The sequence below is a fragment of the Perna viridis genome, chromosome 6 (assembly GCF_037379345.1).
Source record: "Perna viridis isolate PV_CMFRI_1.1 ecotype Kerala chromosome 6, ASM3737934v1, whole genome shotgun sequence".
NCBI classification, from domain to species: Eukaryota; Metazoa; Mollusca; class Bivalvia; order Mytilida; family Mytilidae; genus Perna; species Perna viridis.
This window is the reverse complement of record NC_142450.1, coordinates 36,705,465-36,733,022: the sequence shown is the minus strand read 5'-3', so window position 1 is coordinate 36,733,022 and position 27,558 is coordinate 36,705,465. Positions and strand designations below refer to the sequence as shown.

Below are 27,558 nucleotides of genomic sequence, written 5' to 3'. Positions count from 1 at the left end.
GTGGGATGTAATATAACCACATGGAGTTGTGTGTACTGTAAGACATTTACATTTAGCCAAAAATTGTAGAAACTTGGGCATTTTTCTGCAAAACTTGGTCTCATGCATTGTCTGCAATTCCTCCTCAACAACTTGCAGGATTGTTATGAAACTTAATGGGATGTTACAATGTAAATTACAATTTTTGGATGTGCGTATTGTCAGAAATTCATGTTTAAAGTTAATTTGCATGTATATACTGTCATTGTATTGTCAACATAAAAAAATACTGATTGCAATTTGGGGTTGGGTGTTTAAGAAATGGCAGTAAAATTGTGTTTCAAAAGTGCATAGTTTATCCCCCATAAAAATAGTGTCCAATATGAATCATATGTCCACATTGGTCCTCAAATGTACAGGGTTCAATGGACTGCTGGGTGTATAAGTTCCCTTAGGGGCAATGTCTATTTCTCAATAATAATTAAGAGATGATAAAAGTTTAATTCAAATAACTTTTTTCAAAATTGGAAAACTGGAAAATCTTGATTACCTTTTTGTCACTATAAGCATATGAATCTTTGTTACTGTACTCAAACTCACCAAGTTATGAATTGTTTGGTCATTGTTCACTATTGTTTATAACTAGATATAATGGTTATTGTACAAACTATTTTAAGAGGTGAAAATGTTCTAGGGTACTGGATTTTGCACTCTAGAATAGATGAGAAACACTTTCTAAGAATTCAAAATTGCTTATACAATTATTTTTTTTATTTCTGAATTTGAGTAACAATGACTTATCTTTGTGATGCTTCTTGTTATTGTATTGTGAAATAGATACGGTAAGTTAAAATTTAGTTCCACACAAAAAAAAACACACACACAAGCAATGAATATTATAATAGTCAATATTTACATAAAAACTGATTTGCTGCATTCAATTGACTGTACAAGACTATTACTATGGAAAACATTTCTTTTGCAAAGAACTTTCCCAAATCTCAAATATTCTACAGTAACTGAAATGTACTTGCATTCAAGAAAAACCCTATTTTATTGTTATTACAACATACATGTGAACTTACAGTCAGTAATTCAATTTTATGGGAATTGGAACCTTCCTACAGTTCTACCTTAGTCTTAGTTGATACATGTAGGTTATAGGAAAACAAAGGGGGATTCTTGTTCATGATAGTTATAATGCACAATGACATTAAGGGAAAATTGTTGAACATTGAGGAAATATCAAGAAGCTCCCACAGAATGCAGGAGACCTAACACCTATGATATCAATTATAAGTAGTCAAAAGGGGGTCACAGCCCCAAAAAATCAACTTATTTATTTTTACTTGTTATGAGGGCAAGTAAACAATTGATGTTCCCTTGCTTCATGTTTCAAACTTATGTTCTGCTTAACTTCTGATATAATTTTATATTTCATAGAGAGCAATTTAGGCTATTATAGTTACTTTTTCCAAAACTCCCTTATTCCTGTATGTAATATTGATAAGCTACATGGATATATTAGTGTTGAAATGACTAGTGACCAACATGGAGTTTCAAATATGACCAACAATGTATTAATTTCATGGTTGCTAATTTTTTGCCGTTGCTGTCATGTGAGCATATTTGTAGATATCAATTTTTGTGGATTCAAAAAATGATTAGCATTATGTAGTGTTAAAAATCAATTTTGTGTGTACTGTTTTTCATGTTTTTCTGTCCACCACGAAAATAGTGAAAATTAGTACGTTTACAGTAGACATTCTTAATTTCTTTGTTTTTCAACAGACTTAATCTTCACCAAGTACCTGGATTTTATGTGTATTGTGCAATTTGTTCTTTATTCGTACAGTATCCTTTTGGTGTAACTTGTGTTTTTTGCATTATTTTGACCACAAGTTTTACTTCATATTGGTACTTCTCAATTCAAACTGATATTGTGGGTGTTATAAAGCCCATATATTCAGTAAGTACTATCTGCATTATAGGTACAATCTACCTTAAAGTTCTGAATATTTTAGTACAAAATTAGGAAACTCATCAGGCAAGCAGTGTCAGACTTTAACTTGCCATGATGAAAATTTGTTTGTCCTGAGTGCTATTTTGTCCTTTGGCATACACTCTGGCACACTTATCCTTAGATTCTCACTTGTGAAGAATTTTGATTTGATTTTACTTTATGAATAAAAGATCTTTTTATACATGTACATACTTGACTGGTGTTTAACTATGTGTGACAATGTAACAGTTCAAAAACTGTGAATGACTTAGCTCATATGTAACTCAAACATAATAAAATTATTACCAGTAAGTGGTAATAAATACTATGTGCCTCAGTGTATATTTTGCATTTGAGTATCACAGTACTTGGCCTAGGAAATGTTGGCCAAAAAGTAATAAGTATGGAATATACCAGGTAATATGTGTTAGGAAACCTGAAATTCCCTAGCCAAAGATTTGCATATCTGTCTAAATATTGATTTTTTTCTGTTAATAGCCAAAGTGCTTTTCATAAATGTTTTATATAAATGAAGAAGTTAAAACTAAAATTATGCCTTTGGTTTCTAAGGACAAGAAATGTGGAAATATTGCTAGGTTATTTATAAGTGATTAAGTATGTACATGTTTCATACATCAGGGTCGACACTGACTGTAGTCGGGTAGTCCTGTGCCACTTTGATTTGAGAGAGGACTGTTGACTACCTGGAAATTTTAATTGGTAGTCCTTACGGCTACCTAAATTTTATATTTTACTATACCTAAGAACAGGGCTGCAAGATAATTTTAAGGACTACCTAATTTATCAATCAGAAAATCCTTTGGACTACCTAGCTAGAAAAATTAGTATAAAACCCTGTACATGTATGTATATTGTTGTTAACGTTTGTAGGATGTCAACTGTTCTGTGTGGAAATGAATATACTTTTAGCAAATCTTTACTTTGTATGCAGATTTCCAATTGCATTATAGATAAGTACTGGGATTCTATTATTTGTTAGATAATGTGGATTTTTTTTTCTTTCTGTCTGGTTATAACACTGCATACACACATGCCCCATGGCATGAAGCCATCCAATACAAGGAGTCTAAAATCTAAATCCTTGCCAATGACTAGTGAAAAATAAAACTGTTTGCAAACTGTACAGTTCAGTGCATGAACTTTTGCCTTTTCTTCAGTTCTAATCTCCACAATTCATAAAACAGTAATGATTCTTTGCAAATGGAATTTTAGAGGTAAGGAAACCAATGATAATTAATTCATAGGTAATCTATATATAGATAGAAGGTAAACCTTTATAGGTACTTTCTGATGGTATATTGAAAACCAGCTGATCAGAAAAGTTATTTTGTGTGGGTCGGAGGATGAAAAGGTTCATTTTTATTGACTGTTTCACATTTCAGTGGTTTTATTCATGAAATGGTTTTTCTGTGGAAATTCTTGATTATATATATATGTATATGAGCTATGTAAGAAAATATTGCTGTGGGTGACTGAAACTCATGTTTTTCTTGTCTCTTAAAAGTGTATATGTAGCTTAATTATGGCACTCTATCCTCAAAAGTGGTGGATTTAGATTGGATAGGTACTGTGAAAGTACTATTGTTCATGGGGTACTAATTTTCATGGTTTTCACAGGTGAGCCTGGCCAAGAAATTGGTTTTCTCAACGGAAAGGTGATGCCCATTATTATTTATACTGAAAACCTCAGAACCACAAATTTAAGAATCCACAAACTTGTGTACAGACTACAGGTATCTTTCCTTGTCCATGAAAATTGGCATCCATGAATTAAAGTACCTTCACAGAACATGTATTTGAAAAAAGATAGCTTGTATTGTAAAGATGGTAATTGAGTGTATCAAAGTTATGTCAATAAATTATATATGGTAATACATTCTAGGTTCCATCTTATACATTATAGATTCTCTGACATTAAGTATTGGGTTAACATAAATGGATACATTATTTAAAATTAGTAGGTGCAAGTCTTCCATAAACACCTCAAGTTATTTTGATGAAATTTTGTCTATTTTTTTTAAAAATATTGTTAAATAATTATGTGGACCTTTTAATTATGGGTCAAGTTTGTTTATTTTATTTGTTAATTTAATGTGTTCAAGAGTTAGTCAATATTTAAAATTTGAAATGCAGGAAAATTTTTGATCAGAAAATTTCTTGCTATTGTATGATTCTAATTTTTTTTATATAAATGTATCGAAATTGTTAAAGACTTTGTAACTGCAACTCCCAAACCACTCAAGGAATTTTGAAGAAATTTTGTAGCATCATATAAAGATATAATAAGTAAATACTAAATAAGAAATATTAAGTCACGGAACATATCAGGAGGTTGTTTGGAAAGGCTTGTCTGTAGGGTTATTAAGAGAGGAAATGTCTACTATTGTATAGAGATTGATAATTCTTCATGTTTGCTATAAACTTTAATATTTTGACTTTTTCAGAGTGCTGGTTACTCTACAAAACTCTGCATTTACTTTATTTTATAAATAATATGATGTAGTTTTAGGGAAGGAATAGGAGAAATTTTTGTTTGTGATGTCAAGTCAAGTATAACTTACTGATATTTAGGCTAATTTTGATTTTAATCATGCAAAGCAACTTTAAATAATGGATTTGCTGTGCAATTTGTTAATAATGTTTCATGAATTTTTTCATATATATATAATCCTTTTCTTATTAAACATGTTTTGAAAATAAGATAGCTCATATAACATACTGATATATTATGACATGGTCAGTTACACATGGTAGATTTAAATTTAATGCCAACTTCAAAATTTGGTTTTAAATACTTTTGTTAGTCATATACATTATTTGGATCTCTTTGTTTACTTTTTGGACTATTGTTCTATTTTACATATTGAACATGTGACTAGGCATTTAAATAAATAATTTTTCTCGCTTTGTTCAGGTATATATAAGTCTGGGCATATTACAAGGGAGTTAACCTCTTGGTGTTTACTTTAAAACCATCTTCTAAGACTGGACTACAAACTTGTGCAGTCCATTTAGGGATGTATATGGTGATGTATTGTGTTGTTATCAGTTGATTATAGTTTGAAATCAATACAACTGAAGCAGGAAAGCGTTTGAAGAGAGTAGATACCTGCAATCAATAATCAAGTTACCTGTAATTTCTTGTTGACAACCATTTAGCGTCACAAACTAAAATGGCCGAATCCACTTCCTGATGACTTGGATTTAATCTTGTCTCATTATCTTGGATTAAGGGACTGTTGTACAATGGAACCCAGCTATAAAATGGGAAAATGGAGTCCCCAAGTACAGCGCAGGTAGGATTATAGGATACAGAGTTCACTTCAGTCTATTATGGCGGAGATTGTGATGTACCAAATATTGACATTTTCTGTCTATTACAAAATGCTTTTGAAGTAGTCAGCTGTTTCGTGTAAAAAAGGTTTTGAGTTGGTTGAAGCTGTGTAAAAGTGATCAAAATATTGTTTTTATACAGCTTTCTTCATCAAATGTTACACTATATGAATTTATAAATAAGTATTTACTATTCTTATAGAGGTTATATGATGGTGCATGTGTTGCGTTTCACCATATCTGTTTCTTTTTTGATACTATATAACTATTAGTGACAGTGAGTAATATTAAGTGTATTGTGTAAAAAAATGGTAGTTTTGTTCCCTAGGCCTATAAGGTTTTTGATATCGGAGAAGGTTTAACCAAACTGGGTAGTCTTGGTCAAATCCATTCAGCCATTTCAGGTCATAGCTTTGATGAAAGATAATTCTTGATTATATATGATTCACTAGGTTGTGTTATTATATGAGATGTAGGGGGAGTCCATCATACATTTAACTTTGTTATAGATATCCAGTATTTATAGCTTTACATTTCAGTTGTTACACTGACATAAGTACTTAGCCATTAAAGTCATAAGGTAAACAAATTAACCATGAAGATATGATGCAGAAAGTTTTGGTCCAAAGAGTTCCTTAATAACTGCTGTTTTATGTGGAACTGAAATAAACATGTTTGTTATAAACTATGAATTAAAGTAATAAGGCCATAGGTTTTCATGCAGAACACAACTAATAGCTTTTCAGCTTCCTATTTACTTCATGAAGAATTTACCCAATATTTATATATATGAAGTTAAAAAATTGAACAACTTCAGATTTATTGCTTAACCATCAAAATGAGTTCTAGTCTATCCTGATAAAATATATAATGGTAAATGTACGTGTTCATAACCAGCATGTAAATCTTCAACAAGATAATGCATCCTAGTGGTCATTTAATAACCCAAAACCGGGGTAGAAATAGGGAATTCTTGACCTCTGTTCTATGGCAAGGAAATTACATGACAGGCAAGTCACTGTGCCTAATATGCTTAATATAGAATGTTTTTTTTCTTCTTTAGTTTAATATTATATCATAAAGGCTAGTAAATTACATTTTTGGCTTGTTCAGTTTCAGCAAAACGTGTTTGCTTGACCTGTTGGACAAAATTTTCTCATTTCTATCCCTTGATATCATTTGGCAATAAGGTTCACTTCAGTTCTTAGTTAAATTTTCATAAGATATACTAGTCAAGATTGACTGTTTAATATCTGGAGATTATATCTCAACGCTCAGGCAATTTATATGTACCTGAAGCCTACAGCCTAGGATTAAACTTGCTAGCATAGTCTTCAGATTCAATCATAAATACCTTATCAGTCTATTGACACAAAGGAGAATGTTAGAGAGTCTTATTATGATAGAGTGTCTCAAATATCAATATACACAATGGATATTTTAGTCCCACACTTTGAAGGTGTTTGATGTTGGTTTTACTAAAAGGGAGACCATTGATATTATACTAAATATTCTTATCATTCAATGTAAATTTTTATTACTTAATATTGGTACATTTTTGTAATTAAATCATTTGGTTAGGGACTTCATTGAGTCTATGAATCTAGGTTTATAGTTATTGTATTATGGGTGCCAGGGGTCACATTTTTTCTTAGAATGTAGATTAAATTTAAGGGTCTTGGTTTTGCTTTATAATTCTGTTGGCTTGCAATTAAAAACATCATGTTGAAATATGGTTAAACCTAGTGATGAAACATGTAAACTGTCAGTGATTACTTTGCACCATTTAGAGCCTGTAGGTCCTATGTGTATGTTCCTTATTATTGTTATGATATTTGTTGCTTTGTTACATATTTAGGTTCTAATGATTTTGTGATTGTCTGCTTGTAATTCTTTGTATTTTACACAGAAAAGGAAATCTACAGAATATACTGTATCCTTCTGTCCTATTATGCTGTTTTTATATAGTACCCACTGGGCCTCTATCTGAACATTGTTTTACAGACCTTTGTATAGATTTTCTTCATCCAAGTCAGACGCTGTTCAAATACTGCACTTAAGTGTTTGTCGATACTCAGATTTAAACTACCATACAGACTGGGCTATTGTTCTAAGATAGAAGTGTGTTCCAAGAAGAGGATATTGCAAATCACATGATACTGAAATCTATTAAACTTCTGTCAAGATATTTCTCCAAGTGGGTTGGTTTTTTCTGGTCTTAGAGACATGTTAGAAATAGAGACTGCGAGATTGAATTGGGGTCATAAATTGTTGGGTAATCATATAATTTAGACTGGTTATTTCATGAGTGAAGTGTACTTCATTGAAATCATCCTAAATATTGAACCTTGTTTAAACCAAGTTAGTTACCATGCCAACGTATAAACATATTTATAACATTATTCACCAATTGAGAAGACTAAAAGTTATAACATAGCAATTATATTTACATATGTTAGGATGCACTATACAGTTACATTTAGGCACACTGTTTTGCACACAAAGTTGGCCCGGTCTTATTTTGTAAAACTTAAAATTAAAACGTGAAATTTGGTGGATATAATGTTTAAATGTAGTTGAGCATTTGTACATAGACAGATGTAATATATGTAATGGTAAACAGCGGTACAGGTGTAATTTAAGTGAAGAAAGGTATCTGGAATGTTTTCAGTCCCCTGCTGTATTAGGTTCTTTCATCAGACTTCAGCTGGCTGATTTTCAAAATACCTTATTTTGCATGAAGCTTAGGAACTCAAATTGCGAGAAAACGAATCTCAGTATTTGTAATAGTCTTTTGTTGAAGTTTAAAATGTCAAGAAACAGGTAAGTATGAACACCAAAAATGTTCAAAACAGAAGTCCTAAATTTGTCCTGAATATCAGCAGTAAGGAAGCATATCAATGCAAAGTGTCAACATAGGGTGAATTACACCTTGTACCGATAGTTGTTTTGGTTCGAGGAACACATACTAGTAGTTTAGACAGGAAAAATATATTTGAAAGTTCAGCTGTAGACATCTTGTTGCTCCAACCTGATAAAGTACCAAAGTGTGTACATGTTTAAAGTGATAGAAGTCATTGTCAGAGTTCATTCAAGCTTTGTGTTCATTTATTTCCATTGTTGAAATAGAGGAACTAACTATCCTTTTCCAAGTCAACTTACTAGGAAAGACTTTAGCAGTAATATATTTGCTAAAATACTGGTCTAAATTGTATTTAGTGGAAAGTCTATATAGATCTTGGACAAAACCTAGAATGTCTTTTTTGTCAAATGTACAAATGTATAAAGTTTGTTAAGAAATAAACGTTTTGCTTCAGAAAGAACATCAATTTCTTTTTAGTGATTTTGGAAATATTGTCAACTAGTACAACCAAACTTTCTACCATGTCTGACCTGGTTATTGTTCTTAAATTCTGTTTTCACTTTTGTGAATAGTGTTGCATTTTCTGCAGTGAAGACATGTCGCTAACAGTTAAATTATTCCATAGCTCACAGCAGTACAATGCTTAGGGTAACACAATCTTTTTGTATAGCTTAACATAAGTCAATGGATTAAAGTCCTGTTTCAAGTTAGTCGTACCAAAAGTCTTTTCAACTGCCCCAGGGCATTTCATGTTTGATGTTATATCTATTCCAAGGTAATTTTTTGAGTTTGTAACTTTAATTTGCTCTGATCCTAATTTCCACACGAAAGGATAATTGTCCATGTCATAGTATTAGAATGTCAGTTTTAGTACTGCTGAATTGAAATAGCCAATCGTTAGAATAGTTATAGCAAATGTCAATCAGATTTTGTAGAGCCAATAATGCAATGTCATCTGCAAATGGCAGATTACCACAATTAATGTTTTTGATCTTTAGGCTGTGGCTAGACGCTTCAAGCTGAGTCAGTAGTTATCAATATATAGGTTATGTAAAAAGGTAGATAACACACCACCTTGTCGTACACCTTGATCAACTGGAAACCACGATGATGTGATTCCATTCAGTAAAACGGCACTCTTCATATCAGTATGACATTGATTGATTATCAGTAATAGTGGTCCTTTGATTCCAAGAGATATATGTTTCTGTGTCAGTCCTTCACGCCATACAGAATCAAATGCACGTTTAATGTCAAGAAATGTGCAAAATACTGTACTGTTGAGTGCAATGGCACACCTAGCTGATTCTGACATGGTGAAGTATGTAGATAAATAGTTAAAAGAATTTTTTCTGTCTGATAAAGGTATAACCCTGATATAGTCTTTACGATAAAGGTATAACCCTGATATAGTCTTTACATTGTTGTCTGTGTTGTTGTTGTACATTGACTTATGTATATATAGAATTACTTGAGAAAAACTTATCTGATCTTTCTGAAATTTTACCATATTGTTCCCAGGAACATGGCAGAAGACCTATTAATTTTTGGAAGTGTTTGCTTCCCCCTTTTGAAATAATGGGCTAAAAGAGGGGAAAATTAGTGTTATCATAAGAATTGATAGAGAAAGTTAATTGTTAATCAGATTTTGTTGGTTAAGATGTCAATGTATTCCTTTTGAGATTCTGATTTTAAAAGGTAGACTGTACTTGAACCATTTTGGAGTTTTTTAAGTTTTAATTTTTAATTTTTGTTCAATTACGATTTTTTTTATTCCTTGTGAATATATCTACCTGCATTTTTAAATTAGATTTCAGATTTCTCTCAAGGTTTTCAAGTTGTATGGGCCATAGGGGTCACACACCAAAAAATCAAGTTTTTTTATTTTTGTCAGATTTTGAAATCTTGGATACAGTGATAGATTGCTGAACAACTGGGTTCAGAATAATACAATACAGAGAGAAATATGTAGGCAGACAGTTTAATGGTCTTTGCCTCAGTGTTGTTGACTAAACATCATTTTCTTTTCTCACTTGCTATTTGTCTATCAGCGGTGTTCTTCTATTAGATATAGCTGCTCTTTTTTAGCGAGTGAGCTCCTCCTTGTTTTTACCTTACTATTACATTACTTACCTTATTCAAGACTAACATGTGTCAGCAAGTTTCATGTGAGCAGTTTCGTTTTGCTCAGTTAATGAGATAAGTACAGCCCCATTAAAAGGCTGGTGTGTTGTTTTGAAGTTGTTATCCTGTTATTGATAGCTTTTTTTTCTGTCTTTTTGTTGATGAAGCATGGTGTGTTAGAACAAGAGAGAAATAATCACAATTTGAATACAAAATGTACATGAGTTAAACAATTGAACCTTGGACAATGGACATTTTAGCACAGTTTTGAAAGTTGAAAAGATGATAAAAGCACTAGATACAATGATAATTGTACAGACTAACATTTCCTAATAATATTTTGTAAAATATATTTTTTATAAATCTTTATGTCAGAATTTGACCTAGATTCAATGTTCTTCCTTTTGGTAAGCCATATCTGATAGGACTAAATTAAGGCACCTGTAACATAGTAACATATATATGTAGTACCCTTGTGCTTAAAGATCTCTGAGGCTCTGGTATGGTTGACAACTTCATTTGAGGAAATGTGTAAAACTCTGCATTTTTACTTTTTGAACAAATTATAGAAAGATTCTAATTTTCAGTTGGTGATAAAATCAGAGAACTTGTACATTTTTCATAATCAGCCTATCAAGCCAATGACTTATAGGCAATCAGATCATTAACAACATATGTGGCTTGTTCTCTGATACTGTTTAATGCTCTTTTGTCTTTAAAAAGGAGAAAGACAACAGGTTGCACTTTTATTGTAGTGTAGGCATTTTTATTTTACCCCCCCCCCCCTCAAATTGTCCATCTGTCAGTCTGTCCCTTTGTCCACTTTCTTGTAACATATTTCTCAGCTTGAGGGAATGCTTAGATATTTGCATGATGACTTGTATTGTATCTCCCCTTTCCAGGTTCCTTGCTCATCTACTTCCTGTTTATCATATGACTTTATTATAGGGTTGATGCATGGTGGAAATTCTCATATTCTACTAGAGGGAATGCTTAGATATTTGGTATACTCTTTTATTTGATGACTTTTACTGTGTCTTTCCTTTCAAGATTTGACAGAAATGGTTGAGTGGGGTATTATAAATTCTTAGTGTGATGCAGCAAGGAACATCTTGTTTTTTTCAGCAAAAAATTCAAGCTAATTACACAACAGACTACAAAATGTATTTCCATTTTGTTTCATTGTTTAGATTTACACCTTGTTGATGCTTGGTGAAAAATAATGACAAGTATAGAGCCTACCCATGTTAAAATAAACAAAAAGCCTGGCATTCAGGAATTATTTCTTTTCTGACATGTCTAAAAAGTCATTTTTGTCAGTGATGTGCTCCTTAGGAGAATTAAATATTTGACTCTTCCACACACACATATTATTTTTTTACAATGGAGTGCAATATGTTATGCCAGAGCTTGCCGAAACTACGCAGACTTTTTGTATCGTGCTAGAACTCTAACAAATAGGCTTCTGGAACAGAGTTATGTTGCTACAAGATTGAAGTCATCACTACAGAAGTTTTATGGCCGTTATCATGAACTCATGGATTGTTATTGTGTATCCATCAGCACCATGAAAACTGATTTATTCAACGGGTCATAGTTTTCCTTCCCTCGTTTGTCTACCCTTGACTCGACTTTTTATGAGCAACTCGGCGGGTGTTTCTAGAAAAGCAGAGGACGCTTACCCTACCGGTGCACCTGGTCCATGCTCCCGGTTTTTAGTGGAATCTGAGTTGCTCATTTACTTTTGTTACTTTGTATGTATGATTTTAGTTACTTTATGTTCTTTGTTGTGTATGTCTGTTTTCCATGTCTGGTCTTTGTCCCTGGATTACATTCTTTTGATTACCGCAATAACCTTGGTTCCCTTGATTACTCTTTCAACTGTTTCAACAATAATATTTTAAATACATGTATATAATTATAATAAGAAGTAACATTTTTAATTAGAAAAGGAAAATTGAACCACATTTACTTATAAACAAACCAACGAAATTGTGTCATGACATCACATCATGTAATGTAGATATTTCGTTAATGGTGGAAAAGCGGTGCTAAGTCACTGAGGTTTGTCTAACAAAATATCAACAAATCATGGTCTTCTGAAACACCTTTCATTCTTTGTGAATGACATTTCAATGTTGATTTGCTATCGTGATCATGTCCTTCAGTGCTTGACCGAAACCATCATTTTACGTGCATCATACAGCCAACTGCCAGTATGACCAAAACATTAGACATGTATCTTATACAGTAACGCTAAGATCATAATAGAAATAATGCGTTTCTTAAAATGTGTTAATGTCTTTGTTGCTTTTAGTTTTATATTTAGTAAATGATTACAATCATGAGTGCATGGAAAGTGACCCATTCATTGCAATGATTGTGCAAGTGCGGGCAGGGTTTTACACTATTTAGAGACCTCTTTTGTTTACAAGGTGATTGTGTCATGTCATGTCAGAATAATACATTAGATAACTTGTCTGTAACCCAGATATGATTTGATGATTTATGCACACATGGGGTTAATTCTTTGATTTTTTTATACCAATTTCTAGATAGGGCATATTCTGTTCTTAAATGTTTGATAAAGAAATTTGAATAAAAAATCATTGCATTAATTTCTTTAATTTTAGTTATTCAAATTGTCTTGTTTTTCAAACTGTACAAGAAATCTAATAATACCGGTACAACTTCAAGTGTACTTACATTAATAATGAAGATATGAAAAACATTGTTCTAATGTGGTAAAAGATAGTGATACTACCCAGAACAGTTGATAAATCTGGACCAAGTTCACATATCCAGTACATATAGAGAAACAACTTGTTGGATCAGACTCAGATTATTATGGTCAGAGTTCAATATCATGATTCCCTTGGGTCTTATAGGTGTGCTTGTGTCTGTAGTACTGAATATCTTATAATTCAGGTGGTCTTCTGCAAAAGTTTCAAAAGTTTAGACTGCTCTGCCTTTTGTTTGCTATTTTACTCCTGCATATGTGTATTTTAAAACTTCCAACTTAATGGGAGAGCTTGACTCAAAACTGCTATTTTGTTGGTATTTGATTTAACCTCAATAAATATGGTTTGGAATCTTTCATTTATCTGTCAGTTTGTCCCTCTATGCAAGGACAATTCAACTTTACCTTACAACAAGTGTATGATGTAGATTTTTTTTGCAGAGGAGATTTGATTGGTAAGCACTTTCTCCTCTAGATGAATGTATTCTAATGATGATATAGAAGTTGCACATTTGTATATCATATGTAGATGTGCATGAAGTAAGATTGTGAAAGTTAAATACTTGCAAGGACTAATAACTAAAATCTGAAGGATTTACATGTTTAGTGCCAAATTGGAAGCAGGAAATATTCTCTTTGCAAGTTTGCTCAGTGTATTTCTGGTCCATGTGTCCATCATGATTATAGTATTTTCAAATAACCTGATAATTCTGCTAACAGTTTCAGAAATTAAGTCACCTGGTCAAGTAGCCCAATTAACACCTGTCAGTTGTTTCAAAGCTGGGCTCCTGTCAGTGACTTATATTGATGTCTGATCACTTGTCAATTAATTAGGTAATGAAATCAATAATGTAAAATCAATTAATGTTTCTAGTATAAAACAGGTGATAACTTGTTTCTACATGTAGAGCAAATACATGTATACTATTAATAAGTTGCAGTTGGATAGTCCTTTGAAAATAAAGTAAGTCAGTTTTTCATGTTTTTTCTCAATAATCGTGTTATGACAAGTATTTCAGTTACAGTTTGGCAACTTTGTTACATACAATGCAGTTTTGCATAATTAAAGAAAAATTGATTGTTGCAATTTTTTAGCCCCAAAATTTGATGATAATATTGAAATTTAGGTGATTCCATATTCTATTTTAACATTTATTATGTACATGTATTTCTATAAAAAAAACATAGTGCTACTTTAGTGTCTGATATCATCTAATCAAGTTTGGTTTACTTGTGTAATGATTTGTACTTCAGTTTGTTGAATTAACTATAAAAATTTTTTGGAAAATCACCTTGGAATTTAATAGACATTTATTCTATTTGTGTGTTTTGATTGGCATTACATTTAAAATATATAAATAAGGAATTGGACTTTAAATCTATTAATTTACTTCCTTGTCTTGTTCACAGAATTTGATATTGATCTGACTAGGGTTATTGTATCTTTAAGATGTCAAGAAGTGAAATGAGCAGAGTAATTCTGTAAGAAAAAAAATATTAAATGAAAAAACCATAAAGCACTACAAAGTGTTTTTTTTTCCTTCTAAATTTCTGCAGTTGTTTTTATTAGTCACTCACTTCACTTCTGCCAGTTATATCCTCTGGGGTGTTGAGCAGCAACTATGTCCCTCCCTGTCTGTCATTGGCAAGTTTTTGTAGGGTCCCCCATGTCTTGTTGATGTTGATGTTTCTTTATGGATCAGTGAGTACTAAGTAATGTATCCTGGTCTCTATAATGAATATGTTTTTTAGTGAAATACATGTAGAATTTCCAGCTTCTATTGAACTATAACTTGCATGTGTGCACTTATGAGATGCAAATTTTCTCATTTACTCATATGCCTTATCTTCAGTGGGAAGTGACATCGAAATAGTTAAAACCCCAATGGCTTAGTTCATCATTAACTCAATCCCTTCAAAATCTTGAATAAAACCAAAAAGTATTGAAAGCCAATAACATTTATTTCTGATACACATAACCAACTTAAATGTGATATCTCATGGGACCTTTTCTGGAAGTAATATGATATATCCATGGCTAGCCTGCTGATAAATAATATATACATTTTTTTTCATTTCAGTCAAGCTGACTCTTTTGGTGACGTTAGTATGAGTGGGCCTCCAGGCAGGTAAGATTTTTAAGGCATGAACAAGTTGAATGTTTTTTTGGACCTAACATATGTATTTATACAGTTTTATTGAATTTTCTTAAGATATGATGAATCACTCCTGCCTGGTTTTTAACCAGAACCATACTTTACTTATAACAACCTTACCTCTATCTAATCATTGTGCTACAAACAATAAACCAACAATGCATGAACTGAACAGTACTGTGATTAACCCTTACATTAGTTTCATTTGGATTTGATGTTCTTATAGAGAGTTGCATTCCCATAATAAATATGGAGAGTTTAGAACAGATAAATTAAACTACAGACTCTCAGATTAGAATTAACACTGTTTCCAACTATTGTAATTCTGAGCATATTTCTGAAACAAAGCTATTAAGTGTCACAGTAACACATTAAGTTCTCCTTCTCAGTAGTCAAATGATCCCAATGTTCATAAAATTGAACTGTTAGGTAGAGGAATACTAGTAGTACTGTAATTTGTACCTCACAAACATAACTTTTATATGCTTACTATACTTCAAAGCATAGCGTAGGCTGAACTTTCAGAAGAAACATGCTATTTCCCCTGCAAACTATTGATTCTATGATTGGACTTGTATAAAATTTACATTGTTTTTTATTTTCAGTGTTGGAGAAGATTATAAACTCGCTATGCAACAGAACAAATTAGAAAAAGAGGTATGATTAAATGTTTAGCTTCAGGGTGGTGGAGATGAATTGGCCTTTTGCTCTGCATTGGGATTGCTCTAAACAATTATAACAAACAGTCTCTAGATATGATTGATCTTTTGTGTGCATTTGTGACATTTGTTGACCTTTGAAAATATCTCACAGGGAAATAAATGTAATTTGAAACTGGTGTGATACACTGATGTTAAGTCAAGTATTTACTCACTTAGTTGAAGCTTAGTTGTTTGGAAAAAAAAAAATTCAATGGAGGCCAATCATGAAAAGCTTAAACAAGATCAAATGTTTACATTGACAATTAGCATTGCAGAGTTACCAAAATCTCTCAAACCAATCTGGTTGATCAAAATCATGAAATTCCATATCCATAAATATTACACAAAGCACTTTCACAGGGATTAGAATTCCCCTCAAAGAGGAAATTTTTTTGTTCATTTTTGCAAAAACAGTGTAACCAGTTGAAAACTTCATGCTCGTCTTACATAGTTCTATAAGTATGTTCTGTGTATTGTATTTGCCTTCCTTTAATGTTATGATGATTAATCATTTACTTTGATATTGATTTTGTATGTCTTTTCTTACATTTGTTTAAAGTATTCATTAATTTTTAAAAGGATATTCAAGAATGTAAACAGTTCAAACAGTCTGTTGTCTGTGAAGCAGAAATAACATTAAGGAGTGTTTAATAATATAAAACAAAACAGTTTTGAGTCTTTTGTTAATTTTTTTGTTATTTGATACTTATTCAACAAGTGAGTGTAATGGTCTCCAGAAAACAATGTTTCATTAGTGACACTTACATTACAACATGTATGTAACTATTCATCTTTAGTTTACTTTTATGTTACTTGAGTAAATAGGGGCAACTCTTTTGCTCTTCCTGTGTATAATGATGTTTTGGGGCAAGCTGTAGCCTGCCCTGTGGTGTGAGCATTTTCTAGTCATTCATTGAAGACCTATGAGTGGCCTTTGGGTGACATTTTCATCCCAGTTGGGTTATTGTCTCTTTGACACGTACACCATACCTATTCTTGTTATTTTACCTTGGTATTAAAATAAGTTTTGAAATTAATATGTGTCACTCTTGAAACAAAAATCTCGGACAAAACATGAATTTAATACGTATGTTTACATTTAAACAAATAATGGTGAACATTGCATTAATATTGCAGAGAAGAAGAATAGAGGAACAAAACAGAAAGAAAAGATCTCAGTTAGGTATATTCCAGCCGAATGAAGACAGTCGTCCAAATTCAGGAGGCAGAGATCGGAGGAAACGTGCAGATGAAAAGAGTCCCTTAATGCCTAACTCAAAACCCTCTACTCCTACCCCATATGGTAATGATAACAGTTTTATAAGTTGATTGTGGATTGATAGACTTGGGTGCAATCTTTACATTCTTAAAGTTCTTTTGCATTTGTGTGCTTTTAGCAATTCTTTTTTCCACCTCATTTTCAAAAAAGTATTTTTTTAAGCTTATTATATTTTCAAGTTTTTGGAAAAAGAGAGTTTATGTTTTCTTATACATATGTTATGATATTTTCTGCAGTTAATGCAATTATTACACACCAAAGTGGTATCTAAAAAAACAGAGAATATTTGTTCACATTAGTTTCATGTTAATTTTTGTGAACAATTCTTGCTTTTGTATGATGTCTGGAAACTTATTTCTTGCATTTGTTTTCTATTAACAACTTTTTATATACTTATTGCTCCTTCAAGAGGGTGAGTTTACATATTTAATTGTGATCAGTTGTTTTCTGTCCGTTACATTGGTTTTTCATTTTGCTGCTTTTCACAAATTTCATTTAATCGCAGTGTTATTTATTTGCATGTTACAATGTTGCCATTTTAAATTATCATTTTTTCTGTAACCCTGTTCAGAATTCATAAAACTCCTCAAGTCTAATTGGTCTCTATTCATGTTGAGTAAAGTTTTAAAAAAAGATCTCTATTTGAGGAGACTTATGAAACTGGATGTATTTTAGAGATTTAGAATTCAATTAACATGCAGATTACACCATAAGTTTTTGTCTTGTCAAGTTCACCCTTTCTATATAAGGTTAGCTCTGTTAGTTCTAGTTGTATTTTGTTAGTTGTAAAATCTGTATTTGAGTAAAGCATGGTTGCATCATTCAGTCCATAATATGCTATGCAAATGAAATTAAGTATGACAGGACAGGTCTTTTTTTGAAGAAATAATTAAATTTTTCATCATACAACCCCATAAAGTAACTTAATAATAAAAAGAAAACTGTGCAGCCTTTTTTGGTAGTATCATGTATAACAGAATTTGCATGGTTCCTACATCTGGCTGAAAGTTTATTACACCATCTCTATATTAGTTTCATTTGTATTTAACCATCTTATATGAATTGTGGTATCAGATATATATATATATTATTGAAGATTGGCCAGAGTTAAGTTTTCAGTTGCATATGATCACTTAAAGTTCTTCATGTTATGGGTTGATGGACAATGCTGAAAACAACATGATATTTTTTTTAAGCACTTTAATGCAATCAAACTGAATGCCTGAAATGTATGCAATTGGAAAATCTCTAATTAAGTTCCTGTTAAGAAACTGGACTCACACATGTCGATACATTTTTCACCACTCAATTATAAATGATATATAATGGTCATACCAATGACTATCCTAGACAGCCCTATGAAGTAGAATTTATATTCACTTATATCAAGTATGATATATTTTTCTATTAGATTAAAAAAGCATTGCACCTTTTTCACATATTTTTATATAACCATAGAAAGTGGTTTTATAATATTATGGTGATATTGTAGTTATTGTTATTGCCCCCTGACATTTGGTTCTTGATAATAACATAATTATTTTTGTATATAGCTCTTTATTAATATTTTCCACAAGGTTGCATAACACCAAAGGCTGTTATATCAAATCATTGAACTAGCACAGCATACAGACATGAAACCAATGAAAAAGCAGAAACTGGCAGAATAAGAAATGAATGAATTGTAACAGTAAAATCTTATGTTGAAAATTATTATTCTGCATTTTTCAAACTAAATTCAAAATTTCAGAGGACATTTCTGTAAATCTGATTTTCATTCTTGAGAAGCAAACAGTCCCTATCCCCTTGAAGACCTTATCCCTGAAATTTCCTTAATTTGAGTTGTCACACATCTTAACCAATTTATATATATCAAATTCAAAATATCTTTACTTCAAAAGGGTTTAATTTGATTTATATTACAGAATATGTTAACCCAGCAGCATATGATGATGAATCTATGCCAGAACACTCAACACAACGTAATAACACAGTCACAATACTACATGATGCTACTGTAGACAGCCATAGTGATGACAGTGATATCCCAGAAATCAGTGCAGGTAAGACAAGGGAGATAACTCAGTATTGTCTTCATTTCACTACACTCTCCCAAACAATAAATGATGGAAGTGTTTTGTGTTGCAACAAAGATTTGAAAAACACTGCAAAACTGTGCATTTGTACCAGTGATTGTACTTTGATTATTAACCAAATTATAGTGATACTTTCGTCATTGATACATTATTAGAAATGTATCTTCTACAGTAAAACATTTGGTTTATAGAGTTCTTATTTGTTTCATTTGTGGAATGCATTAACTACTACAATTACTTTATTTAGGGTAAAAATTCAGATTTCAGTAACTATTTTGGATTTATTGTATAATAAGATGCATGTTTTGAAATCTTTGTTATTTCTTAAAGACATGTGTCTCTTACATGGTAAGTCAAAAGCTTACTGTATCCTTGTGTGTATTTATATTCATTTTTCCATTTTTTATGTGATTTATAAAGGTGAGGCTTTAATTAATTTTTCTGGATTTTTATGTGATTGAAAAGATGTTGCTTTTGTATGAAAAAGAGATTTTGTCTCAATTTATTAAGTCTGTATTAAATTGATTTAATTTTTTAAATGCATTTTTAATTAGTCATTTTTTTTTCTTATTTCCAAGACCAGTTTTATTTCCATATGTACAAAAATCCTCACTTACTTTTGTTTGTCTCAGTAGTATGATTTTTTATAGATGTAGATTTCAATGACAAATGATTGTTTAACAATATTACAAACAGTACAAAAAGTTTTTTTTTTTAATTATTTAGTTTGATTATGTATAATCTGTATCCAAAGTATTTTCATTTTATATATGTTTATTAACAAAGAAAAACAGGTTAATGAAAGCATATTGCATGATGGATGTATTGATATATATAATGATCATTTTGTTATGGTCAAAAGAAGGGAGATAACTCTAAGTTAGATTTAGCATGGATATAATCTCATTGCATGTTTGTCAACCCTCTTTGGTGCAGGTGATGAGGTACATACTAAAAAAGGGAAGAAAAATAAGCATTCAGCTGCTCACTGGACTTTACCGTCTCCATCAAATGACACTACAGGTCACAAAGGCGACCCAAGACCAAGACGAAGCACTAGTAGAAGCCCTGCTCCTCAAAACACATTTGAAATTCATAACATAGAGTCTCATAAATCATCAAAACAAATGGATTATTCATCTCAAAATCAGGAATTTAATGGTGAAAATGAAGTCACTATTCCTATGTTAGAAGGTACAAGATTTAGGTTCTCAAAGTGTTTATCTCTGGTCAAGTCAATGTGTCAAGTTTTCTGCAATATGTTTCAATATTGAGCTCAGGATTTTGGTCCTTATTGACCTTTAGAGTATGAGCATTAGGTGGCTATTTATTAGAGGTGGAAGTTTTATTCATGGTCTATGACAGTGCAAGTTTCAAAAGGCCAGTAATATTTATATCTCTCACTGTTGGCCACTTTCTGGTACAGGGCCCTATCCAGGTGTTTCACATGGTTTAAACCCCTTTTTCAGGTAGTTCCTTGACAAGATAATGGCCAATCCATTTCAAACTAAATTTTTTACTACTTTCGGAACAAAATCCTGTTGTTACAGTTAAAAAACTGAAATGAGATAAGACACATTGGCTTGATGAGGGTTTCTCTTGAAATATAACCAGTATAGCCTTACAACTAACAGTATTTTAGGCTTTTGAGAGACTAACTTGCTAGTTCTCTACGGTGTTGGTTTTTTTTCCCAATAAACAATTGCATGCATTTGTTATTTATTTACTTAGTTATTGTTTGATTAGAGTCATATAACCTTGTTTGTGTTGTCTTTAGTAGATTTAGATTCTGCACATGGTTGTGTAGGTTTGTTGAAATATTTGTATTCTTAGTACATTTGTACTTAATGGTAATATAGTGTATCAACTTGATGGGTCATTTTTGTTAATAACAAGTTACATGTTATGTTCATTATATAAATAATGCATTACTGTTTTATCAATAGGATAAAAATTAGACCTCAGTCACAGCATGTAAGATCTAACATCTCTCCATTTACTTTCTGTTCAGATGACCTTCAGATTTCATCTGTCATGATCTTGACAGCATTGTTCAAAGGGGAAATTTTGATTACTTTGAGTAGAAGAGAGTGTTGTTAGATCCTACATGCAGTGACTGAATGGAACAATTGATAGGTTTAATTCTAAGTAGATTGATCATTTTACATCTCTTGAATATTGAAATAGCTTTTTTTTTTTTAACTTAGTTTAGTTTTTTTTTTCTTTTCATTGTTCAAAAAACCAAATTGTTTATAAAAATTATTATTTTAAGTTCAGAAAAATGTTAGTGCTTTAGGAGTCGCAAAATGTAAAAACTGTTAATGCAGAGGGAGATATCATATTTCTAATTTACAATTCATTTTTATATGTTAAACATTAGTTCTTAAAATTTCTCACCCTTTTCACCCTGCCTGATTTGCCCAGAGAATAGTGATAATGTTTGCTTTGAATTACCTCTGAAATAAGGCTTTTCCCCACAATGAAAGTTTCTCAATTTGTTAAAAAAAAAAAAATGGCTGAAACATAAATCCGGAAATAAAATAGATTATTTCCCAGTTAGTAGTCAAGTGTAAGATATGGTGTTTCTGTTGAAAATACACCAATGAAATGTTTACAACATGTCTTCTAACAAATAATGATTTTTAATTACAAATTCAAGGTTTGGACTGCTTATAATTTTCCCATTTGAAAAAGAAATGGTACATTTTACCTATTAAAAAAGGATGAGGAAGTTTTCACAAGGCCAATAATATCACTTGAGTATGTCCCACCAATGAAAAATCCCAAAACAAACTCCTTTCTATTTTTTTCAAAAAGACAGATGATTATTTAGAATTTATAATCAAACAATAGCACAACATAAACAATTCAATTCTTTATAGTGCTAAATATGTACAGTAAATGTATTCATTTTTTTGTTGTGTACTATGTTTTGCTATTTTCATGATGGATAAAAGTAGTTTTTTAAACCATATAATGTCTATCATTTTGAAACCACAAAAATAGATACCTGTGAATATGTTCAGATGACAGAATCAGTGAAAATTAATGCATTTACAGGAGATTGTAATAACAGTTTTGTACCAATTAATTAGAGCCATTTACATGTAGTATTTTAAATCTTCATTAGCTAGTATATGTATCATCATAGTCTATATTTTTTTCAATTGAATATCCACCTGACATGAGTTTACATGCTGAGTAACTTATCAGAAATCATTAACTTTGATATTCTACACTTGGATAATTTATAATTAACTTCATTGTACGGGTTTATATGTCAATAGTCTGGTTTGGTAGATAGACTACTGCTGTGGAGTCTTTTTAATGCAACCATTCTGGTTAGGTATATTACACAGAAATTTTTCTAAGTATGGCCACCGCACGGCATGTGTTGGTAGACGAGAACCCCAACATGGGGGCATTGTCTAACCTTGGATTTCTACAGGATGAATCTGACAGTGGGGGTAAGAAGTTGTATATATATATATATATTTTTTTTTTTTTTTTTATTTTCCCAGATATTGTTGAAATAAGTGAAAACTTTTAATTGTTTTACCATTTCAAATCAAAAGTGCCTCATTTTACTAGTCATATGGTTCTCTATCACTATCATGTAGGGAAAGTTTTGTGAAATTTGAATTAACACAGACAGTGAGTAGGGGGGATGTAAAGGCTCATGCATCAATAAAATTTCTCATTTTTTAAGGGTCTAAAATTGTGTGTGATGGGATGTTTTAAGTATTGTTTGAGAGATTTAAATGTGCAATAAGCTATTCAGAAAATCACTGATAAGATGTGTAGATTGTTCAGAGATTTGGATTTTTGACAAGCATGTTTTGACATTCCTATTATGGCGCACTGACATGTCTTCTATCTTACATAAACCATTGTTAACGTTTTATTTTTTTTTATATTAGTTATTATTAATTAGAAATAAATCACAGGAACTCCATTTTATCATTGTTTTACCATGGGTTGGCCATTTATGTTTCATTTGTTTACCCCAAGCATAAGCACGAAATGTTGATTGTTATGGACCATAATTCTGTTGTGAAATTGGGTAAAATTTATCTGACGTCTATAGTGTTGGTCATATGTTTATAATAGTTTTACCATGGCTGTGGTCTAAAGACCTTTGAAGCACATCATATTGAACTATACTTGCCAATATTTCTTTAATGGGACAGAAACTGATTTAACAATCTACTTTTTTCCTACATGAATTTTAAATTCATCAAATATACTGTTTAGTAAATAGTTAGTCTTGCTTCTAACATGCATTAGTTTTGATACATACTTGCTACTAATACTACAGTCCAGTAATGTGAAGTAGTTAGAGAAATAATGTCTACAGCTAAAAAGGAGCTAAAGAACATACTAGTGTAGAGTTAACTGATAGAATTATGTAATTTTGTACATAATGCCTGATATAATTCACATTTTTAATTTTGTTTTTTGTTTTTGTCTGTTTTTTTTTTATTGGTGAAATGTATATTGCAATCTAAGTTACAAACAATTAATACTTAAAATCCATTGCTAAGTTCAGTGACTCTTAGAAGATATTTATTTTACAGTGTTAATCATTAAGATGACAATTTTGCTGTATAATTGTTACAGAAGTTGGCAAGTTAAGAAATCAGTGGTAAAAATCATGAAAGCACATATTTCTTGAAACCAGAATGATTTCAATTTTGAATGTCTTGCAGATAATGGAAGGAAAAAAAAGAAAGAGAAGAAAAAACCCAACAGACCTCCTGCCCCTCCCACACAGATGATAGCAGGAGGTAATCAGGGATCTATAGGGAGCCTTGATGATGATCGAGGAGAGGATGAACCTGATGAGATCAGTGTTCCTGTTGCCCCACTTTCCATGACCAAATCTCCTAGTACAGCCAAGTTCCAAAAAAATTACAATAGCGAGGTAATCTCCTTTGTTATATTGTCCCATATTATGAAACCAAATAAGACCGACTTGCTGAGCCTTGTTGTCAGCATTTAACATAGAAGTTTGAATACAATGAGGCAAGATTCTCAGAAGCATTGAGTAATCTTAAAGCAGTAACAAAATTGGAAGGTAAAAATTTTATACATTTGATGAGACACTATGCACACTGGCTAAGCTCATGGAAGTAATGATAAGTTAGCAGCAGGATATAAAGCCATTGTCTTTAAGCAAAAAGTCTGCTTTAAACTTTGAGTTGGGAATTATTTTGAATTTAAGAAAATATGTAAAATGTGTGAGACTATGCCCTACTAATGAGTAAGTCATGCCATCAGGGCTAAGGGGATAAGTAAATTGACATTGTTTTCAGTTATCTTACTAAAGTACGGGTAATACTGACTAATCCCCCTTAATATGGGTTTTTACAAATATTTTTTTTCTCATTTTTAGCTTGCCTGGCCAAAGGCCAACTGAGCTTATGCTATCACTTGGCGTCCGTCGTCGTTGTAGTCATCGTGGACAAATTTTTAAAAAATATTCTCCTCTGAAACTACTGGACTGACAGGTTTTAAACTTGGCATGATTGTTCCATAGGGTGTTCTGCACAAAATAGTGTTGGGATTTTTGATCCATGAAAAAACATGGCCACTGTTACTAAAAATAGAACATAGGAGTCAGATTGCAGTTTTTTGCAAATAACTCAAAAATCGTTGCCTTTAGCAAATTTCTGGCACGGTAATATTGTTCAGCATCATGAGATGGACCCATGTTAAAATTTTCAAAATGATTGGTCAACTGATGTAGGAGTTGCGGCCCCTGAAACAGTTTTTTTTTGCATTTTTCACATGTGCAACTTTGAAAATCTTCTCAATATCCATTGCACAGAATTCAGTGAAAGTTGGCATATATGTTCCTTAGGGTATCCCACACAAATTGACTGTTGGGATTGGTGATTCATGAAAAAACATGGCCACCATTACTAAAAATAGAACATAGGGGTCAGATGGCAGTTTTTTGCAAATAACTCAAAAACCGTTGCCTGTACCAAATTTCTGGCGTGGGCTTAATTGTTAAGCATCATGAGAAGGACCTATACCGAAATTTTCAAAACCATTCATTGACTAATGTAGGAGTTGCAACCCCTGAAACAGTTTTTTGTTGTTTTTTTTTCACATGTACAACTTTGAAACTAAAACCATTTAAGATCATGGAATGAAAATAGCATAATAGTTCTTTAGTGTATTATGCTCAAAATGACTGTTGTGATTTTTAATTCGTGAATAGATATGGCTGCCTACACTAAAAATGGAACTTATGGGTCATAAGACAGGTTTTTGAAAAAAATCAAAAATTGTTGCCTGTAGCCAAATTCTGTTTCAGGTCATGAAAATGCTATGAAAAGCATTTCCTGCATTTGACAATTTAGTTGATTTTAACTTAACCTGTCTCATTCCTCAAGTTTTTCAAATAAGCAAATGGTTAACCAGGTGAGCGATTCAGGCTCTCTTGAGCCTCTAGTTATATTCTGAAATAATTCCAAATTTAAAATAAACCTTGTGGTTAGGAAAAGCATGTAAGCTAGATAAGTGAACAAAAAAATAAATATTTTTGAATCCCAATTATGCATTAATAATCAGTTTCTCATTTGTTTGATAGAAAAAATCACGTAAAAGTAAGAAAAATATGAATTCAAACCAAGAGTACACAACTCGGTTGGTAACGGACCAAGTAAGTTAACAGGCTTTCAGATGTATGAGGCGTAGCTAGCTTTTTATTACTTTTACACATCATTCAGTCATATAATTTGCACTAAATTTTGATAATTCTAAAAAATAGTATACCATGTATTGTTCTAAAGGAAATTTTTCATTCATGGTATTTTCTAGAAGTTTTTTGGTGATAGTACATTATGTGATATTATGTCTTGATATTATTGAGGGTTGAAAATTGATTTTTATTACCTTGGCTAGGTAGCATACATACCACACCTGAATGTATAGAGCTAAACATAATCATGGTCTGCATTAAGCATTCTCATATATTTTCATTCCTTATTTATTCATCTAGATTATCTCAAAGAGTCATTTTCTGTGGATGACATATTTCACAACAAGGTGGTACTTCCTTTAAAAAAAATCATTGATTTAATTATTGATAATGTTATGTGTTTAAAACCATATGTATTGATATTTTTGTCTTCTTAAAATAATTTTGCCTGTTTAAATGGGAATTGGAAACTTCATTTGAACTAAAAACAACTTTTCCTTCTGAAATCCATGTGAATGTTAACTAAGCTAGATGACATGAATACAAGAATAACATTCTCAAATGCTTCCCGTATTGTTATACTGTTAAGATAAATACAATTGATATTTTTCTGATTTAATCTTTAGCTTGATGATGATGATGTAAGTCATTGTTTTAGCACTATTTGAAGCTTTGTACACTTTAAACCAGTATTTCAAAGTCACTTAAGATATATTCCTCTTTGTGCACAGTTATAATACATTAAATATTTCATTAGGCTTAGTTGTATTATAGCATATACAATGGAAGTGTTCATGGAGTAGAGTTGGTCTTTCCATGTTCAAATGACATTGATGAACTGCTATAGGTAGTTAATTTGACAATGTAGATGCGTATTTATGTTTTTGATCTGCTGGATATGGATTTAAAAAGAACTATATCTCCTTGTCAATTGTCCAGTTAACTGTTTGATGCTGTTCATTAGTTGATTGTCATTTGATCAAGGCCAATTATATTACCTGGACATTATCATTTTATGTGCTGTAAATACTCAAAAGCCCTTGTTTGCTTCCCACTAACTACCACTAACACAGACATACCTGTCAGCTCCCCAAATTGTGGTGGGATACATTCAGTTACACACCTAGGGCATGTCAAATATCAATTGATATTAAAACTACACCATTCAGTAGATGGGTAACTTCTACATCTATCACTGCTACTGACTTTGGATACAATGTAATGAAAATTTTAGATTTACTAAGGAAGTCATTTATAATCATGATTTATGGAATATGAAATCCCCATTATGATTGATTATTGATCTTTTATTTCAAAATTATAGTGCTTTGAAAGATGCATGATATGTGTTAATAAATGGAGAGGTTGGGATAGATAGCAAATAGAAATTGCCTTATTTTTATGTCAATCTAGCCCAAATTATTTATTAACAGGGGCACTAATAGAATAGAACCTGATGTATTGCATTTACAAATGAATGAGTGGCTACAAAACTAAAAGCAAACTTAGATTACAACCATTCTATATTTTGTTTTTATACCCTTTACATTAT

The 27,558-nt window shown here is 31.5% G+C and overlaps 1 protein-coding gene across 9 annotated transcripts in view; it reads left to right on the top strand.

Moving 5' to 3' along the window:
* The window catches only part of LOC148614774 (tubby-related protein 3-like), a 46,594-nt gene that overhangs the window by 10,182 nt on the left and 8,854 nt on the right, over window positions 1-27,558 (top strand). For 4 of the 9 annotated variants that reach the window (XM_088589113.1, XM_088589115.1, XM_088589114.1 and 1 more), the window contains 8 exons: window positions 15,144-15,191; window positions 15,824-15,875; window positions 17,057-17,222; window positions 19,124-19,261; window positions 20,231-20,488; window positions 24,004-24,218; window positions 25,896-25,967; window positions 26,633-26,647. In XM_088589113.1, coding sequence (XP_088445239.1) covers window positions 15,172-15,191; window positions 15,824-15,875; window positions 17,057-17,222; window positions 19,124-19,261; window positions 20,231-20,488; window positions 24,004-24,218; window positions 25,896-25,967; window positions 26,633-26,647 — 936 coding nt within the window. In that variant the 5' untranslated portion in view covers window positions 15,144-15,171. Of the gene's footprint in view, window positions 1-4,927; window positions 5,299-15,143; window positions 15,192-15,823; window positions 15,876-17,056; window positions 17,223-19,123; window positions 19,262-19,624; window positions 19,643-20,230; window positions 20,489-24,003; window positions 24,219-25,895; window positions 25,968-26,632; window positions 26,648-27,558 lie in introns of those variants that run through there. The other 5 variants (XM_088589118.1, XM_088589110.1, XM_088589119.1 and 2 more) reach the window with 5 other exon arrangements.